This window comes from Myripristis murdjan, chromosome 10 (assembly GCF_902150065.1).
Source record: "Myripristis murdjan chromosome 10, fMyrMur1.1, whole genome shotgun sequence".
In the NCBI taxonomy this organism is placed as follows: Eukaryota; Metazoa; Chordata; class Actinopteri; order Holocentriformes; family Holocentridae; genus Myripristis; species Myripristis murdjan.
In genome coordinates this window covers 12,818,429-12,833,279 of record NC_043989.1, presented here as the reverse complement: position 1 = coordinate 12,833,279, position 14,851 = coordinate 12,818,429, and the positions used below count along the sequence as shown (strand labels likewise).

General features: G+C 41.0%; 1 protein-coding gene across 1 annotated transcript in view; it reads right to left on the bottom strand.

Annotated features, from left to right (window-relative positions):
• tnmd (tenomodulin) overlaps window positions 1–14,851 on the bottom strand; it is a 40,533-nt gene that overhangs the window by 1,833 nt on the left and 23,849 nt on the right. Inside the window, exons 3-6 of the mRNA XM_030062182.1 lie at window positions 14,112–14,252; window positions 8,804–8,911; window positions 4,357–4,516; window positions 3,747–3,853 (exon numbers count right to left, since the gene is read on the bottom strand). Coding sequence (XP_029918042.1) covers window positions 3,747–3,853; window positions 4,357–4,516; window positions 8,804–8,911; window positions 14,112–14,252 — 516 coding nt within the window. The remainder of the gene's footprint in view (window positions 1–3,746; window positions 3,854–4,356; window positions 4,517–8,803; window positions 8,912–14,111; window positions 14,253–14,851) is intronic.

The following is a 14,851-nucleotide window of genomic DNA, read 5'->3' as shown; positions in this document are numbered from 1 at the left end:
ATCTGTTGTGGAAACAACACAAAAGCTGTCAATGGACCAATGATAATCTTATCTGCCCCTCACAGCCCCGACTGTGATGTTACGAAATCCTGAGCTCCGGCTTGGAAAATGAAGGAAATATTTTATTCAAATGATGTTGCGTTTATCAAAACAAACAGCCAATAGGTAGCATTGTACCTTAAAGACAATTAATCAGAGCTATCCTGTTAAAACGGAGGCTACATATTAATCACTGCGGCTTTGAGCTTCCGTCTCTAGTGGGATGCTGTGGCGATAAGAATGGCTCACCTTGGGAAATCTCAGGCAGTCACTCACAAACAAGCAACATTAATGAAGAGTAAAAGTCATTACCCCCTTCCTGCATCTGATTTCATCACACACATGCACGAGCACATGCACACATACGCGCATTTAGAAACACACACACACACACACACGCCGATACACACACATACACGTGCACACATCTCCATGCGTATTATGAGGCATAGGATATGAATGAGTCTGCAGAGTAGAAAACTTTGTCAGTCATTCAATAAGATGTGACGAATCAAAGCATGACCTCCTTTAATTTCCACACTTGTTGGTGTTATTTCACACACACTAATCACCGCTCCTCAAGGGGTTGAAGCACATGCCTGGGTATGTTATTATTTTCCCCCACTCGTTCCTTATTGAGTTTATTCGGTAATAACGTGTAGAAAATACAATGAGATACAATAATAATAAATAAAAGTGACAATGACATGCAGCATCGTGTTGGGTTTGCTGATATCAATCATGCAGTTCTTTGCGATCCTTTGCTGCATGTGCATATTACGATGTGGGAATAGTGAACAGTACAATTTCTGTAAAACATTACTTAACTTTGTGACTAAAAGCTATCTTTTCCATTGCAGAAATCTCCCGTTCAATTTTTTGAGTCAATGAGTTAGCCGTGCATAGTGGGAAAACACAATATAGTCTTATGAACCATAATTAAATCTACAGGGTAATAACAGGATCTCTTTATTAATGTGTTTAATACTATGTGCAGAAACAACATCTCCTCATTTTGTTGTTGTTTTTGTGCCAACAAAACAATCAGGATAAAATAATAATGTAAAGTAACAGCTTTATTATTTGAATAGGTGACTAGGTAAATGATTATTTGAATTGAAAAACGAATGTGTCAGCTCGGCAACTAGTTACCACAACAAAAGTAATGTAAGTGTTATTTCTTTGTACTGCATCGTCACCCAACACCAACACTGCGCAAGTTTCTGGTGATTTCTTATTTTGTTGGCAACAAGCAGCATCTAAAACAAGTATTGGTCACTTTTAAGCACAACATCCTTCCACCAGGAGATAATAAAGCACAGTCCCAAGGGATCTCATAGCACAGGATCTTGTCTCATGCCCCAGAATGCTATGATCTATTTACAAAACCCAAACATACAGGAATGAGAATGGTTCGCTTTGTTGTTGTGAGGATTGTTGATCTGTGTATGTTATTAAATCTCATGGCCAATCCCATCATGTGCATTCTGGGATCAGAACACCAGAGATAACACACCTCTTTCATGCCTCCTATGTATTCAAAAGGGACTTTTTTTGGACACATAGGACAGTGTGATGTATGAAATGCATTAGCGCTGATACATAAACTACATCCTGGTCTCAGGGCTGCATGCTTTCACATACGCCAAGAAATAGACTCTTGTTTCACTGTGCTGTTGAGTGAGGTGGGATGACAGTCAGGTTGAAAATGAAGATAGCAATCTACTCAGAACAGTAAGTCTGCCTGTTTACTTAACTGATTAGGGATTTAGCCTCTGTGTAGCGATGCGACTGCAGGCAGAAACAGCTCTTGCATTAACCGTTATGAATTCCACCAGCCTCTACACCTCTGTAATGCATTAAAAGCCATGTAGTCTTACACTGATCCTGGCTGTTAGAGGCCTGGAAGGAGAGTGCAGAGATCATGCCACCAGACACACACACACACACACACACACACACACACACAGACATACACAAATGCTTACCCGCATGCATGCAGATGCTTGGATGCGCATAAACACAAACACACACCACACATGCATACTCCCAAACATGTTTACAGGTGTAGGAGTGTGAGCCTCCTCTGCTGTGAGGTCAGTTCGTATTGGAGGCTCATCCTTGCTATGTGGGTCAAGGACAGTGGTACCATTCCTTCAGTGCTGTCAGATGATAGTTATTCAGTTGGAGATTTCCAGGGCCGCCTCTGCTACACACTACACTCTATCGTGGCAGGCATGGCTAAAGGTCATCCCCATATATCTGCCAAGCTCTGTCACAAGGACTCTAATGATTATTCTGTGCTGTGGGGAGATGCTGCTCTAAAACAGGATTCGGACCTGTGAAACGCAGATGAAGTGCCACAGCATATTTGTTGAAGGCATATATATATATATATGTGTGTGTGTGTGTGTGTGTGTGTGTGTGTGGGGTGGGGTGGGGTGGGGTGGGGGTGGGGGGTATTAAAAAGTAGATAAAGGGAGGGAAGTAGAAAGAGGTAGAGGAGTGTGAGTAACTGATAGTGTGTGCATACTTGCGTGTTTGGGTTGTGTGGCTTCTGAATGTATGCACATTTTATGAGTTGTGGCTGTGGAGGGAAAAAAATGGCTTGGATGAAACATGTGGCATCCCACTGGCATGAACGGAGGTTCACCACTCCCAATTACAGGCTGCTGCCTGCCCTCTGCTTGGTCACAAAGGCCTTTGTTATCACTGGTCCCACAAACACTGGCTGGATGTGGTCTTGGAATGGATTGCAGCAGTCTGCATTACTCAGCTGATAGAGGCAGAACATTTCAAAAGGAGAACAGAGTTTTTCATCCCCTGGTATGTTTTAATTGCATAGCGCTGCATCTCTGGCCACAGAAGATGAGGAGGAAGACAGAAAAGCTCAGAGAAATTGAGGAGTTGAGCAAGAGGTGTTTCTGGGACTGGCCTGATAAATGTTAATATTATAGGGTGTCTCATTTCTCTGTGTGTCTCTCACAGTTTCTTATAGCTCTGTGGAGGAGACAGAGCCCAGCTCATTATCCTTGAATTTAGCTTTAGTGGCTACTTGGATGGCCATCTCTGTTGAATGAGGTTGTGTGTGTGCATATGCTTGTATGGTGTGTGTTTGTGTGTGTGGTGTCTTTGCATGTATAACCGCTGGTCTGTCTGTGCCTGCATGGTTGTATGAGAACATAATTCCCTCTGAGTGTTATATATTTGAATATGTGATCTCTGAGTCAAGGATAATTATTCATAGAGTGCTGAGAGGTTTACATGCAGCACACCAAAATATGACACTTGGCCTTTCCATTCATTCTATATGCTTTGATAATTAAGGCATTATTAATAAATGTAGCCTATCTGTTCAGCAATGGGTGACCTTGGGAGTGTTCCTTTTTCCAGCACTTTCAACTACCTAGGAAAAAAAAAAAGTGAGAAAAAGCTCTAACGGGGGCTGCAGGCAGAAGTTGCTGCCTTTCAAAGGCTGGATATTCCTCTCAATTAACGGGGAGATATAAAGGGAGTCTTCAATGAACTGGCCTTACTTAAACAGATATATAGAGCAATTGCTATGCCCTCTGGTGCACAAAGTCAGTTTTAACATCAATTAGTGAGCAATTTATATGCAGAAAGAGTCTAAGCACAGCCAGAGCTCATTGAAGTGTCTCTACTGTATCTCATGGTGTGGTCCTTGGCTGGCAAAGTAGAGTACTTACATAGTCATTTACAGGAAGGTGGTCCAGGACATCGCGAGTGAAACGCTGACCTGCGACCTCTGCGTCAGGTGTGTCCTCCACATCTTCTACCTCATGAAACTCAGTATCTATACACAGAGAGAGAGAGTAGAGGCAAGACTGCAAATGTGTATACACTCGCATTGCAACAGTATTTCCATTGTTTGTGGAGTTCAAATGACAAAGCTCTTAGATGAAATTTTGGCTTGTAGTCTTTCTTTTCCCAGTGGCCTGATGTTAATTACTGACATTTAGGAGAAAACAGAGTGGAATTCATTCAAAGCTTTTTCATGTTGCCATCGAACAATGGTGTTGCTGTTGTGATACTGTGCGCACACACAAATAATTTTCCACACATCCTAATGAGTAAAACTTACATGTCCCTTTGAGAAAAATCTGTGAAAAGCCAATTTCCAGATGACCATCACTTTCTCTCAACTTTCAAAACATGAAGAGAATAGCCCATTCAGGCTGCTCATATGGTTAGGAAATCATGCAGTCCCTTTGGACCTCTGTACGGGCTATGGGGATGTCCTCCAGCAAGAGTGTTAATAGTCTGCATTTAGAGGCAGAGATGCCCCCATGCTCTCACCGCTCAGGGGGGAGGGATGGATCCAATGAATGGGCAGCTCCTGGCAAATCTCCCAGATCTTAGAGTTGAGGAGGAAGGCTCGATTCACGATGGGCTCTTCGGCAGGAACCCACACCAGGGAGTCCTCCACCTTTACATCCATGGCCCCTGCCTCAGCCTCCTGGCCGAGGACACACACACACACACACACACCCAGTCAGACACACAGACTCATACATGTCTGTCAGAGCCTACATAAATGTCTGAGCCCACACACAGGTTGGTTTTGTGGCCTGCATTTACACTCCTCTCCCCTGAGCCACAGAGCAGCTCGAGCCTCATCTTTTCATCTATCACCTCTTTTTGTCCACTGGGAGGGTGGCAACTTCCTGCCTCTTCACTCCTATTGCCCTGCCTACCTTTCATTTTTCCTCTACACTCTTCCCAAGCCCCCGGGTTGCTTTTTCTATTATACATCATTGAAATTCACAGACAGTGATGATTTGACTTTTAAATGACTTTAGAAGTGGTCTTTATTACTCCGAATATGGCTGCAATATCGTTTAATGTGACAGACACAATAAAGCCTTGCATTTTCCTTCCTCCCTCCCCCAACCACAATGCCTCTGCTGGCACCCAGCACTATCAGTGGGCTTAATTTGTTGATACTGTAGTTCATGAGCTGTAAAGTAAACTATTATTGCTTAATGATAGGGACTACATGTCAGTGTTGTCTAATAGAGATATATGAAGAGGATTTAGTAATGCTCTCTCCCAACAGTGCAAGTATTTATTTTCTTCATGTATATGTAAATACATACACAAACAAACCCCTCTTCCCATTCCCTTGTTAATTAGCAAACCAGAACAGAAAACAGTTCACTTGACAAATGTTTTTACAAGGTGATTTTCTCCCAGTCTAAAGCTTAATTGCACATTAGTTAAGCTTGACGTACAATCCTGGGGCTACAGTAGGGGAACGGGAATCATTTATATTAGGTCGTACCCCCCCTCCCCCGTGCTCACTCCTGTCATTCTCTGTTGAATTAAAATCTGCTTTCCATGCCGTTTCTTATTTGTTATCAAGTGACACAGAAGTGACCTGCAGAGAAGAAAGAACTTAAGCACGTTCTTCCAGATCAAAGCCTGTGTTTGGGCACGGGCGGCGTTCAAGCTTAGCCAAGCTTTTGACACAGTTTCTCTCACTTATAAGCGCTGGCCAGATCACAGTAAACTAATGATGACTCGGAGGACTGGTGTAGTGGGTGGTGGTATGGCGGTGGGGGTGCATTGGCATTAGTTAGCGAGCTCACCATTCCTGTGGCTGCAGAAATTAAAATCAAACTCATGGAACACAAACAGCACTCTCTAATTGGACCTCTTAACCACTGAAGCCAAGTGAGTCTTCTCTGGAAAGTAAATGGAGGTCACGACACGGGGCTCACAACATGACTTTGACTTCACAGTTGAGATACGACTCCAATAACTTGCAGGAGAGAGCCTGGAGGGAAGTGGTAAAGGTCAGCATTTTAGCATGGAGCAGGGATTTCTAAATGCCAGTTGACAAGCACAAAGACAACATGATTATAGTCCTTCAGTTTATATACACTTTTGAGAGGCTTTTTCTTGTTGCTACTGACAAATGACGTGTTATTAAGACATAAGCAGTTTTTTTTTTTTTTAATCAAGTATTGGACCTTGCTGAATAATGGTTGTTAGTTTTGTGGGCCTCTTCCTGGTGTATTTTATGCTTTGTACCTATTCAGTATGTCATTTAATTATATACTCGTTGTACAGTTTTGATGAATTCAGCTGCTGCTGCTATTGTTTCCCAGGGGGGGAGGCACCGGCTGCATGACAGACAGTTTACTGATGTTATGTTTGTTCTAGATCAATGAAGAGTTCCTCATTATATCCAAGAGCTTTTACATACCATCATCATATATCATAAAGTCAGATGATTTTTTTCTACAGTATACCAGGACATAGCTTTTTAGCTGCCACTTTTATCAGAGCAATTTACACTGAATGTGCAGGTAGGAGTTCAGTGTGTTGCTCAAGGACATTTTGATAGAAAATATTAGCTATTGTAGGGACTAACAATGTGATCTTCTTGTTGCATGTTGGCCTAATAACTAGTTCATCCAGCCCTCCACCCATCTTTTATGCAGACAAATATGTAACAAAATACAGAAGTATGTAGATGCAGGACTTTGGTGTACACACATATCCTAGCGTGTTGTTGTTTCTCAGTGCATTGTTTTTCTGTTTGTAGTTGTCTGGGTGGGAGGTTTTGGGTTGCTGGGTGAGCTTTGCTCATCCATATTAAGTGAGTGTTTAATGGAGCAAGCGCCATCCATTGACAACGTTATGGGGTGTGAGGGAGGCGGACAGCGATTTTCATCAGACTTGGGGAACTGGAATGAAGCTCAGGGATTACTCCCTCAGACATTTCATAGAGGGAACAAATTGAAAGTGGAAAAAAATCCTGGCAAACAATTCATGTTTGTCACCTGGTTCTCCCTCGCAGGGGCTGCATTTCCTTATCAGCTGCTTGCAGTTTTTCCACAAATTTTTCCATTGTTTTCACCTCAGCTCTAAAGCCTGCCTTGCTCGCTCTGGGCCCACTTTCCTAAAAGCCTGCGGCTGGGCAAAGCTAGGAGCCATTAGTGCTTGGCTTTAACCCCTATGAGCTTCATGTGGTCACCACCTGAGGCGTAGAGACCTGAGCTGATCTGTAGGGCCACATGTAGGAGGATTCTCACCGAGCATGGAGCCACATGTGAGGGGAAGTCTTGGAGAGGTCAAGCGAAGGTCACTGTTTATTACTCAAAACCGCCTTGACTGACTTCTATTTCTCTTGTGTAATCCAGTCTTACTGTGTGGTAAAAACTTCTGATATTAGCAGTTGTGCACAGTTCTGTGGTGTGCATTGGAAATAGGAAAGACAAAATACACTCACCTACTTTTCACAACAAACGTGGGTGAATAACATAAAAGCTATGTGAATATTTTTATGAGGGTCATGCAGAACCTCATATCATCAAAATTGCATAAGTATGATCACAGGAAAGACTATTATCAAGGGTATTGTAACCTTTGCAATTACAAGAACAGAGCTCTTCTTGTAATGTAAGTGTATGAAAATTAAAAAACAAAAAGATAGAGAAGGCAAACAGCATTAAGTTCGACAGATGGTGAACTCGGTGTTTTGCTCCCTGGTTACCACTTTTTAGCTTAACAACTGATTCATAAAGCATTGCTAAGTATGCTTAATGATTTCATAAAGCAAGATTGTAATGCCTGTCTAACTATTCATATTGCTTGGCTGGAACTGCGTATTGTAGAATCATGCAATTTGACGACACCTGGATCATTGGTTTTTTTTTTTGTGTGTGTGTGTGTGTGTGTGTTTTGTTTAGTTTTAATTATTAACCATGGTGCAGGATCAGCTATTTCAATCATGGCATTTCTAACAAAGGCTTCCTTAACCTCAAATAGTCGCACACAGTTTTCCTGGCCATAGATGAGTCATTTAAGAGCTGTGAATTAAGCCAATTAGGTTTCACAATGCGCAAAAGGAGACAGAAATGGCAGGGACATATGGTGCTGCCTGGGCAATTAGTATCTGTAAACATGGATCAGACATTAAGAAGATGAGAGAAAAAGAAATGTAGTTGTCTTTCTTTCTTTCTCTCACTCTCTCTCTCTGTCTTTTTTTTCCCATGTGTTCTTAAAGTCAAAACCGAAACTTGGTTTTCCTTGGACTGACAATGGACTTACTCTGTTTTTAAAATGAAGCAGTGAGCAGAGAGCGTTAGATATTTGCCATCTACTTCTTGCCAGCTACAATGTGAAATGTAAATGAGAGCATGCTAGCAGCAGAGACATTTGAGAGAAGGATTTTCTCTTTGAACACACGGCCCACTCAGTGAATTGCACTGTGACACTGAAAAATTGGGTATTTTGATTGATAGAAATTCTTCCATTCCTCTTGCTGAAGTTCACATACAACTATAAGACCCAAAGAAGTGAGATGAATCGCTCTGAACTTGGAGTGGAGCCTAGTGAAATTTACAAAGAAAACATCTTTAAAAATACCATTTTAATGGCTTACCTCTCTCTCAGACCTCTCTCGCACCCTTCCCCCTTTAGGCTATTTGGGTAGAGCCTTTGGAGGAGATGATTAAAAATTAATATTGGTTCAAGATTGACAGCACACACCATTTGATGTGAGCCACAAAGGGGCTACGGGTTTGTGGGCAGCTTTCTGAAGGTTTCATAGGCACCACAAACCCCAGTTTATATTTCAGTGAGAGAGGTGGGGGAGATAGGATAAGATGGACAGGCTGAGGATTTGTGTGGCGCCCAAACTACTCTCCTCTGGTTATCTCCCTACAATATGTATGACAGCTTCTGTAGCAATAGAGAGAGTCTGAAGCACAGATAGTCAAGGGAGGAGGCATACCAGTAACTCTGTGTCCTCAGCCTGCACCTCTGTCACTGAGGGAAGTTTCCTACTTTGGGTCTTGATGTAGCACCTCTGATGTTTGGCAAACCGGATCCCAGTGATTCCCTTTGAAAAAAAGAGAAAAAAACACAGAAAAAGAAACCAAGGAATAATCAGCGATTCAGATATATGTATCATTCATTAACCTTCTGTGATGTGAATATCTTATAAGCACTGGGGCGATCATTTTAAAACGTTCCGTTTTTTGATGATAATCAAAGCTCTTATAAAGTCAGAAAAGTTAAAACCTAATGAGTGAGGAGAGAAGTGTTTTGATCTTCTTCCTTTTTTCTTTTTGTATGTTTTGAAACTGATGACTGCTCAGCCCCTGCAACACAGCTCTTGCTTTCAAGCTGAATGGAGGCAAAATGGATGGGGGTGTTGTACCAGGGCTACACAATACTTCATTGCAGGATATATCGCAGAGAAGAGCCAAGTGACATTGTTGAGAATGAAGTGTTTTCTACAGAGAGTGCTCCCATTGAATTAGCCAGTCATAGGTCCCTGTCACTCTCTTAATCTGTGCAGTCAAGTGTGGAGTCACTCTCTTCAGCTCCACTGATGATCCTCCACCATGTGGACTGTACCTCTATTCAGTCTGACACAGGGAGCCTCAATAGGCAAGAAAGATCTATTAATTCTCTCTCGGTGCCATTCTATGTTAATCTAAGATATTCAGCTGGAATAAGTCTGAAAGACTTTCGGTAGATCAGATTGTATCCAATTTATCCTCTGCAGAGCAGAGCTGCTCATTCAGCATACTGTATTAGAATAGACTGCAGGATCTACATCTGCCACGGTTGCTTTAAAATTGTATCAACTGAAAATTGTATAAGCGGTACCATGAAAATGGACTTGATTCAATCTAAATTTAATTACACTGACACGGTGATTGCAATGACATCTCCTTTGAATCAGTTAACTTGACCATGTGCGTGCTATTTTTCCACTTTCTGTGGCACTGTCATTCTGGAAACCAGATGCCAGCCGCCCAAGACATGATACAAAGTGATGCCTGTCATAATCGACCGCGTGTAATTTCGTTTGTGTGGAAAAGGATGGGGCAATAATAGTCTCAAACACAAAAGCATAATGTTTATGCCTGGCTTTATTGTGATGAGTTGCTGTTTAATTTGGGTCTACTGTACTGGCACGCTGCTGCAGAAGAGAAAAGGACAATCTTGTGATGAGATGCAATCATTACTGAAGTTGGTCAACCGGAAAATGAAAAAAGATACATTATTACAGGGATGAGAAATAGAAAACGGATGTTGTCTTAAAAGACAATGTTAAAATACCCACTTGCCATATCTGTGTGCACATGCTTTGATTGGAGGGCAGGTGCACTACAATCTCAGGGACAGATTAGGGGAGATGAGCACACTCAGCAGCGGATTCCCTGCATTTATGAGTGACTGTCAGCACAAGTGACATTTGGACACAATGCTCATCTACATTCATTAAGAGAGGTATCAGGTTGCACGCAATTAACTGCATGTATCCCTCTCAGCTCTTGCGAAGACAAAGCTGAAAACATGTCACCAGGTATTAGCTCAGTTGATAACTTATCGCTGCAACATCACCTCATCTGCTATCTGAAATACATGAAATACACTATGTATATATATATATATATATATATATACGGTATATATTATTTATTTATTTATTTATTTAGGGACTGGTGAGTGGTATTAGATAGATTTTATTATTAAATGTATTAAATGTATTTTAAAACTACAAAGTGCAGTAACAATAAATAAATAATTTCTGTTATATATTGTTTGTGTATGTGACCATGTGAATGTCTGCCCAAATCCGTGCACCTGAGTGAAATTGGCTTTTCAACGATGTTTGAGGCGTTTCAGCTTGTGCATGATTTTCTAGGTGATTTCAGTCCCTCCTATAATACCTGACAATCACAGTAGATTAAGTTTAAACTGGAAAGCAAGTATCTCCTCGGTGCCTGCTAGTTTACCCTAGGCTATGCGCAACCCTAGGCTGTATTCAACATGACTGCAGATATTTTTCTGCAGGCGTGGATTTAAAAAATCTCCAAAGATTTTTTGGCAAGGACAATAGCTGGAGGGGATTTTTGTTGTATCCCCGATTGCTCTAATAGAAAGATGTAATGCATAGCAGAGGTTGGAAAGGTTAGCTTTTTATATTCCCCTTTGAGCAACGTGAGGCCCTTATAGCTAAGGATTAACTGTAGGGTCACACACACACACACACACACACACAAAACTGTGTTCAGTGAAAAGTCTGAACACTGTTGGTAAGACTAATTAGTATTCAGAGTGTATACATTTAAAGCTAATATAAACCAGTTTGTTGGGCAAACCCTCTCGTTGGTTCGCTACACTATCTGAGTTGGCTAACAACAGCTTGCTAGTTTTATTGATAGAGACAAGACTGATTAGCTCCAGTTAATGCTGCTATATTGATTTGACTCGAGTCTTGTGGCCAAACTGCATCTCAGCTGCTTTGGTGTCATGGTGAATTCATGCAGCTTTGAATTCTTGCAGGAGCATCCTCCGGCTTTATCATTTAACTCATGCCTGGCCAGCTTCAGTGGTAAAAGCTGTTAATGAGGATCGCACATGAGAAATACTGAGACTGTCCTCTTGCAAAAAACAACCCCATACAGAAGCTTATTACAACCTGTAGTTACATTTTAAAGTCAAGCAACCTCTAGTGGCCCTGCAAATAATGACACTGTGCTGTAGTATTATTGGATGACCCCGACCTTTTCCTAACCCTTAATCCCTAACCAAACTTGTTCTACTTGCCTGACCTGAGCCTGCAACCTGAAGCCTTTCACATCACAAACAGATAAAAAAAAAAAAAAAAAAAAATAGCACATCCACTTTGTTACACAGTGCTATTGAAGTGGAGGAACATAATGTTCATGTAATTTGTGTCCACATCACATAAGAACTCCAAGGTCTGCTCAGATCTTACAAAACTTTCACAAAATGAGACTGCGCTGGAGCCACACCTCACATGAATTTTGGCACTTTAGCTGCATTAAAGGGTACTTCATAAAACTGCTGTTTGATTTTGCTTGGCTGTACAACAACAGAAATAGAGCTCTCATCTTTTTCAAACAAACCAAATGAAGAGGCGTAGCTACCTGACCAAGCAGCCCTGAACGTAAACACTGCCTTAATAGTTTCTGAAAATCTCTCAAGGTCAGAAATTTATTCAGCATACTCAGTGATGTCTAATAATACACACGTCTGTATGAAATGATGAATTTAAACAAATCCGTGCAGTTTGCATTGAAAATACTGCAGTTCAGTGCTGCCTTTGGCATGCTTGGTAAGTCCTTTGTGATTGACAGGCTTAGGCACTGGGCTGGTCTATTGGGTTCTGCACTGGTAGTCTGACTCACCTCATATTTATCTCACAGAGACTTTTCAGTCCATTTGGCAGATTATGTCTCTTTCTCTGCTCCTCTGACCTGTGGAGTGCCCCAAGGGTCAGTCCTTGGCCCAATCATATTTTTTTTTTGTGGTTTTATTGATTTTCAAATTCTTTTAATCCCATTCAAGGCTTTAAAAGGTCTAGTGCCTACTTTATATTTCTGATCTGTTAACCCCTTCACCTCGCAGCTTCTTTGGTCGTGTGAACAGGGGCTTCTTGCCGTCCTTCTTGCCAAGTTTAGACGAAGGCGGGATTGTGCTTTCACTGTGTTGGCCCCCAGACTGTGAAGTAACGTAACAGCTTCAGTTTGTGCAGCAAAGTCTACTGAAGTCTTAAAAATGTGTCTTATATCTCACCTTTTTAAATTAGCTTTCCAGCTATTCATAACAGCTGTGTCTTCTTCATAGTTTTACTGTTTTTACCCGTGGCTGCTAATTTATACAAGCCTTTTATTTATTTGTGTTTATATTTATGCTCCCTCCACACTATTCTATATTCCTGTTTTTCTTGCTTGTTTTGCTCTAGTTGAATTATCATCAACTTTGTTTTTGCTCTGTTTTAAAATGCATTCTGTATCCGTTTGTAGCACCCATTCTTAACATATCTGAAAAATGCTACATATGTAGAGATTTACTTTGCTTGCTATTCTTTACATTATACTTTCATGCCACCTGATGAAGAGCTTCATCACAGCCGTGTGTTATATTTATGAAATCAATTGTTATGTCAGGCATGATTTGGTGTTCATGTAATACATATAATGCTCACAAAATACTTATTTGTAATGTAGCGCTGAAGCTGTGTCTCAGTTTATTGAGTTGAAATTCTCAAATATTGATCTGGTCAGTTTACCTAAATGTAATGCTATGTAGCTATAATAAAACATTTGGCCAGTCATTAAAATATTTCTGATAAGTATATCTTAATATAAAAATTATGCTGGATCTCTTGCAGGATTAAAACAAACAAACAAACAAACACAAAAAAAAAAGGAAAAAGAAAAAAACTCCAGTTCTTTGGCCATCCTGTTTAGAATGAGTCTAGTATTAGCCTGAAACAATAATGAGGGGATTTTGCCTGTGGACCACTGTCCTGGCGGCATAATCCCCCTTTTTTCCATTTCTCACACAGCCCTCAGGCTTGATGGAGCTTGTTTTAGAGGTGGCTTTGGTCTGTGTAATAACGTGCAACATCCCTTTTTTATATTAAAAAATAGATTCTAACCTCATCCATCAGCTACCACTGTAACCTATTTTAAGTTTTGTGTGGGTTCCCCTCTTTTTTTTCTTTCTTTTTTTTTTTTTTTTGTATCACAATGAGGTTGGAATTACGCTGCTCACTCACTTGTTTCTCAGTCTTCCGTGGCAGAGCATGGAATCAAACTAATCTCCTCAGGGGATACGCTTCACTAACAGGAAGTGGAACAAGCAACAGGCACATGTGTTTGCATGTGTGTGTGTGTGTGTGTGTGTGTGCTTGAGAGAGACAGAAACAGGCACACACACACACACACACACACACACACACACAGGCTGAGCAAGAGAGAGCAAGAGATTGATAGTGTTATTGGGCGTTCAGTGTTAGCCTACACATGAAAAATTGTCACAGCTTTTTCATTGAGAGTGATAAAAGCAGGGAACAAATATTGTTGAAGGAGAAGATGTGATTTTAGCAGAGGAGACATGCTGTCAATTGCCTCCTCCAGCGATTTGAAAAGGACAGGATGCCAGTATCATTCCTCCACAGAGATATTATGATAAAGAGACAAAATAATCACATCCATTTTTTCACTCGTGGAAGAGGAGCGCACACGTATCCTTATTTAACTTTTACTTACGTTTTTGAAGTCATGCACCTCAAGCACCTCGTCGCTCCCGTTGCCCATCCTGAAGATCTCAATGCGCTTGCCGGGGTCAATCTCCATGATGCTGTCTGTCTCCATGCCATCCAGCACAGCTTTATACTGATGGTCGTATATCTGCACAGACAGGACTAATCAGACGTCTGACAGATTAAAGCACACATGGTATCATTTAGAAACATCATTAGTAATCCATCACATTGTAATGAACTGGAATAAGTTGTTAATCCTTCGAATAATTTAACAATTGAACACAATTTCAAACACATTCATTACAACTAAACAAATCTGTCCAAACACCAGACAGCACATCCATCACTTGTGATTTAACTGTTATGACAGCTCTCATACGGTATGTAACCATGTAGCATGGAGTATAATTTGTGGCTGAGATGTCGAGTTTGTTCACTTTCCCAGTGTTGAATCACAGCAGTTCTTTTTTTGTCCTTAATGGCCTAGAGAACAACAACAACAACAACAACAACCTCAAAACACTTCTAGTTGACTAATGTACCTTGTGTGGGTATAAATATCCATGTGAAAAATTAATTGCATGTGGAGAAAAATCCATCCTAAAACACTTTTTCTCTATTAAAAAACAGCTCTTTGTGATGTATCTTGCATTTCCGGGGCTGTTTTGTTGTTTAGTGGTTTGTTTTTCTTCCTACAAAATGTAGACAACATAATAATGTCACCTTGAGATATTTCCCGTGCAG